Raw genomic sequence first — 5,933 nt, 5'->3', positions numbered from 1 at the left:
AAGCGGAAGAAAATGGATGGATGGATGGATGTTCCAGTAATCCATTGGATTACCCACATCCAGTAATGCCAGAATTGTGAATGCCAGAATGCCAGATATTGTTATTAGTATTAGTTTCCCGCAAAAACGTGAAGAAAGTGACAACTTTGCCGAAACATGCTGTTTGAGCTTTCACGGTGTCCGTAGTTCCCAACGCGCGTGCTTTCTCAGTGCTCAGTACGACCACGCGCGTATTTTGCCGCGTGGGCGGAGCGGCAAGAAGACACAGGGGGAACCGTATCTGATGGGGAAACGCGGATTGACGTAACACCGGTCTGGAGCTGCAGGTTGTACAGCCTTGATATAGCAGAGCAACTCTGTGATCCTATCTCTCTTCAGCTGAAGCTAAAGTGCTACATCTTAAGTTTTAATTCATTGTTGAAGGTAAAAAATAACTAAAACTGGTGTAAAGCACCAGTTAGTTATGGTAATAATAATAATTTAGTGTTATCCCTTCAGTTCAGGGGCCCAGACCAGTTGCTTTTCTCCAGATCTACATTTCTCAGATGTGTTTAATGAAACAAAACACAACATAAGCCATTTCTCTTTTGTTTGAGAAATGGCTTAAAGAAACAAGCCTCTGTGTCTCATCACATTTATCATCCAGAGAACCAGAAAGCCATGTTTTACTGATTAAAGGCCGACACAGTCTGATCAACTTTAAAATGTGAGATTAAAACTAAACGTACTAATGCAGGTTGAGTTCTTCACTTTATGAATACATTGTAAATAAAACGTTGTATGACGTTGTACTTCTGGATTAAAATATTTTGAAAATTTTTGCCACAGCTCCAAATCAGTGTGGAGGACACTTTACCTGCTTTTCAGTTAAACTCTTCAAGCTAATTTTAGATGAATCGCATGATGCCTACAGACCAGAATCTCCATGGAAAACCAGGCTGATCCATGAGATGGTCATCAATTAAATTATATTAATGATGGTGTTTTTGTTCCCACAGACCTTCAACAGTCAAGTGTCTCCAATGAGGAGGAAGCTTCTGCCATCCAACAAGTCTGGAGCCTGGCAAGTAGGTCCAGTCAGGACCAGACAAAACATCAGTGGACTGAAGAGGAACAGATGGAACCAGAACCAAAACTGATTAAAAAAGAAGAGGAGGAACCAGAACCTACACTGTTTAAACATGAGGAAATGGAATATCCACTAACATATGTAAGAAAGGAGGAGTTGGATTCTTTGGTGCTTCAACATGAACAGCAGCCACCAGAACATTTACCAACTGGACTGGACCAGAAGGACCTCTGCAGCAGTCAGGAGGGAGAGCAGCTTGTCCAGAAGCAGTTTGCTTTGATAGAGACTTCTACTCTTCAGAGAGATGATATGAGTGAAGAAGAGACGAGAGCAGAGCAGCTTCATGTCTCTCCAGTGGCTGAGAGCAAAGATCAGGAGAGTCAGTCTGATTCTGGCACAAAGACCTTTCAAATGTGACATTTGTGAGAGACGTTACACACATCAGCGTAACTTGAAAAACCATTACAGAACCCACACTGGTGAGAGACCTTTTTCATGTGAAACATGTGGAAAAAGTTTCTCTGTAATTAGAAATTTAAATAATCACAAGAGAATCCATACAGGTGAGAAACCTTTTTCATGTCAGATATGTGGAAAGAGCTTATCTCAAAATAGTACTTTAAAGGAGCACAAGACGATCCATACACGTGAGAAACCTTTCTCATGCCAGTCATGCGGACAGCTTTTCTCTAGGACTAGGTATTTAAATCGTCACAAGAGAATTCATACAGGTGAGAAACCTTTTTCATGTGAAACATGTGGAAAAGGTTTCTCTGAAAATAGAAATTTAAATAATCACCAGAGAATCGATACAGGTGAGAAACCAGTCTTGTGAGAAAAGCTTCTATCGAAGGGATCATTTGATCATTCACATGAAAACCCATACAAGTTAGGGACCGCTTTGAAGCCAAACCTGTGAAAACGTCCGTCCGTCCGTCCGTCCGTCCGTCCGTCCGTCCGTCCGTCCACTTTCAAAAGTATGTTTCTACTACATAGTTCAGCATATTTAAATATGCTTAGTGGCTATAACAGTAGAATAGGGATGGAATATCCTGATATTGATGTATGTTGAGCATATTACAAAGCACACAGCCGTTCATAATTTAATACATTATTTAGTAATATCAATACATATTTATATAACTACACAAACACAAATTAATAATGATTAATAATGACACAAATAAATAAGGATACATATTAATACATATTATTCAGTATTATATAATGTAAACATGTATCCAATATATGTTATTCAGTATTAATCCTTATTTGTGCCTAAAAATATACTAAGTAATAACTATTAAACAACTAATTTTCTAAAACATTTACTTCGAACATCACATAACTAAGCATATAAATATATTCTCAGAAATGAAATATTTTTGTTTTACTCCATAAAAAGATCCAGTTCCAACATCTTGGGTTTAGTTTTCCTCCCTTTTCCACCTAAAACGTGAAGATGATGATTTAGCTGTACATATAGAACCGTATGTATATGACTCGGTATTGACACATTTTATTTAAACGTACTTTTCACAACAAAAACGCTGTACAAACAAGACAAACCGTCAGAAAGTTACAGTATAGAGCACAAAGATTTGAAAAGAAAAATTTTTAGGCGTTTTTTTTTTAGTTCCCCGAAACAGGAAGAAAAGATAGAAAAAGGAAAAACATTAAACAAAATCAATTTTATTATCACAAAAGATCAATCAAATTCAGTATTTACAAGCAAATATTTGGATTAAAAACCAAAAACCCATAGATATGAGGTTTTCTGTGAAAACAAAAAAACTCCTGAAGATTTTCCGTTTATAAAACAATGGCGAGCGTTTCGGCCACCATCTGGATCGCTCTGAGGGGATCGACGACGTCTTTCAGTTTGTCCTTCCTCAGAACCCAATCCGGTGCAAACCTGAACGACACAAAAGTATGGAGCTAAATTAGTCCCAAGATTCACAGTAAGATTCGCCTTGTGTTGTACAGAACAGTGAATCACGTCGTACATTTACAAACCTTCTTTTACATTTCTGGGTCTGATTACACACATGCAGATCTTACTGTGAATCTTTCTGACACTAATTTAGCTCCATAGAAAACAACATTTCAGTTCCCACAGAAGCAGAAGTCCTGTTTGGGTTTTTACAGATCAGATGCTGCCTACTTTGGTGGCGGTTTGGACTTGCGCGGCGTCGGCGGGACGTAGAAGCTGCCGTTGATCCTCTGCCTGGTGACGCTGCGCTCTTCGTCCATCCTGTGTTTCCGCGCCGTGAGCCGGTAGATGCTGCGTATTCGGTCCAAAACTTTAGGCAGCTTCACCACCTCCTGAGGGGAAATGGATTAAATTAAGATGTTTTCGTAAGCAGCGGTGGGAAAGACTGTTTTTTTTCCCCCCTGTCTGCCTCAGACCTGAGCGCGGCGCTCGTCCTGCAGCAGCAGAGCGAGAAGGAAGCAGGCTCTGGTGAAGATGCTGCCGCCCTTTTCGGCCACTTTGTCTCCGGCTTTCTCCCGGTATTTCTGCAGCAAATCCAGCAGCGTCTCCAGGGAGTTTTCCACCGAAGACACCGCCTGTATGGTCAGGTGGTACTGAGGGGAAACGGATTAGATTTCAACCAACTTCTCTGATCCATCTCAGTTGAAACAAATAAATTAATCGCATGTTAAATTAAAACAAGCTCAATAATTTATATTATTCCTCTTTCTACCAAGAACAGAATGATAAAAGTCTTCAGCCTGATGCTTTGGTCTCAACCAAACCTTTTTTCTGAAGGGCGTTTTTGTTTTCACAGATTTCATAATTCATATTATTTGTTGTTTCCGTTTTGTTTATTAATTTTGGATATTTTAAAATGTCTTCCAGTTCCTGTTTTAAATGTTCATCAGAATTTATCTTTGACCATTAGATTTGCACCAATATGAAAATTTGGTCCACATTTTTGACAGGTTTGGAGAAACAAACAATCATAAACAGACGGCAACAAGTTGTTTATGATCGTTGTTTTTATCGGGCTGAAACCGACATGTTTAAAGAATGACTAATTCTGATGTCGGTGCTGATATATTGTGATTATATTGATTAAATAGCCTCAAAACAACAACAATATTATCGTTCTGGGACAATTTATCGTCCTTTGAAGGCCTGAAATAGAAAACTCTGCAACTTATGACAGTTTTAGTTGTTTTTAGTAAAAATATCCATCTATCCACCTCCTTCCACCCGCGTCCCATCGGGGTTGGGAGGTGCTGGTGCCTCTCCAGCCATCGGTGGGCGAGAGGTGGGGTCACCCTGGACAGGTCAAAGGGCAAACAACCGTGCACGTTTATTTTTACTAAAAGCTAAATAATTGAAAATAGATTTTTCACTTTAAATATACTGGATTTTAATGTCCAGTATATCGTTTTGTTTTTGCTGCCATTACTCATTTTTACCATTTTTATTAGTGTGTAATGCTTGTTTTATATACACTAATACAAACAGCTTGTAACACTTTAATTATTACTTATTGTATGACTATTAGAGGTTTTTAAAGAATAAAATACTTTTTTTTAGCCTTGTTGGTCTTAAATTTGCATTTGCCACCTGAACTACCAACAACTTCCACCAGAGGGCGCGATTCAAAAAAAGGATTCGGTACAGGAGACTTTAGGAAAAGTACAATTAGAGCCTGTTTTAGTAAAAACAATCAAATTAAGGGGAAAAACCTGAAAGATTAAGTTTGTAAATTTCAGTCAGCTGAAATTTACAAATTTCAGCTGACTGAAATTTGTATTTTTGAAAGATATTTAAAGATATTGAATATCTTTCAATATTTTTGAAAGATATTCAAAAATGAATATCTTTCATTTTTGGGATAAAAATGAAAGATATTCATAGTCAGAAAAGCATCGATGTAATGAACCGGACACGTCTGTTGCACCTTGGAGAGGTTGAGGAGGATCTGGACGGAGAAGTTGATGACCTCCATGCAGGGTCCGCTCCGGTTGCAGCTGCGTATCAGCGTGAAGATGACACTGGTGGCGCCGCTCCCCACCAGCCGCTCGCAGCACTCCGGCGACAGCCTGGTGGCGGCTTCTGCTCACCGTAAAAAACATTTTCATCACTACCCGACCGACGGCAGCGGGCGAAAACAAGCCGGTCCAGGTCTTACCGAGGTTCTTCAGGGCCTCCAGGATGAAGGAGAAGTGTTTGCATCGGAGGAGATACTCCAGCGCAGAAGAGGTTTTGTTGCAGAGTTTGTCTTCCTCGCGTACTTCAGTGGAGATTTTGCGCAAGCGGTGCCTCAGCTCAGCGAGTTTGGGGTTGTCGCTCAGCATGCGGGAGCGGTGTCCTCTCCACAGAGCCTGCAGGGACACAAGATGGAGCCATTTGAGCCTCTGATGCGTCAACCGGGCCCGTGAGGTTCTGGTCAGAAATTTAGACTAATTCATCATCTAATTTGGGGCTTTTAATTATTTATCTCAACAGTTTTCTTTTTTTTTTTTTTTAATTCTTTATTTTTGAGGTATTGAGAAGATTACAAAAGCACAGTTTCAGTCTGTGATCCGATACATTTCTTCTCCTTACATTTTCATTTATGAAAGCAATACCAAACAAACAAAAAACAACAAAAAGCAAACAAAGTAAAAAAAATAAAAATAAAAAAATAAAAAAAGGGAGAGAAACAGGGGGTATTGTTTTGGAGAGACATTCTTTTATGTATATAACTAAGTGTATTATATTGAGAATAGACACTTCCTGAAGGGTGAAGCCTTTCTTTTTAATTTCTAATCAATTTACTGCATATTGTGTTTGGTTGACATATGACATCCATTTGGACCACAAGATGATAAATTTATTCATTTGATAACGAATTAGAAATGTTAA

The 5,933-nt window shown here is 39.1% G+C and overlaps 1 protein-coding gene and 1 pseudogene across 2 annotated transcripts in view; one reads left to right on the top strand and one right to left on the bottom strand.

Moving 5' to 3' along the window:
• The window catches only part of LOC108166213 (zinc finger protein 568 pseudogene), a 6,518-nt pseudogene extending 4,556 nt beyond the window's left edge, over positions 1-1,962 (top strand).
• Positions 1,963-2,562: 600 nt separating this feature from the next.
• Positions 2,563-5,933, bottom strand: part of aspm (assembly factor for spindle microtubules) — a 30,911-nt gene continuing 27,540 nt past the window's right edge. For both annotated transcript variants that reach the window (XM_008406312.2, XM_008406310.2), the window contains exons 22-26: positions 5,218-5,410; positions 4,987-5,141; positions 3,479-3,655; positions 3,234-3,394; positions 2,563-2,984 (exon numbers count right to left, since the gene is read on the bottom strand). In XM_008406312.2, coding sequence (XP_008404534.1) covers positions 2,882-2,984; positions 3,234-3,394; positions 3,479-3,655; positions 4,987-5,141; positions 5,218-5,410 — 789 coding nt within the window. In that variant the 3' untranslated portion in view covers positions 2,563-2,881. The remainder of the gene's footprint in view (positions 2,985-3,233; positions 3,395-3,478; positions 3,656-4,986; positions 5,142-5,217; positions 5,411-5,933) is intronic.

The sequence above is a fragment of the Poecilia reticulata genome, linkage group LG4 (genome assembly GCF_000633615.1).
Source record: "Poecilia reticulata strain Guanapo linkage group LG4, Guppy_female_1.0+MT, whole genome shotgun sequence".
Classification (NCBI taxonomy): Eukaryota; Metazoa; Chordata; class Actinopteri; order Cyprinodontiformes; family Poeciliidae; genus Poecilia; species Poecilia reticulata.
This window is presented reverse-complemented; position numbering and strand designations above follow the sequence as displayed.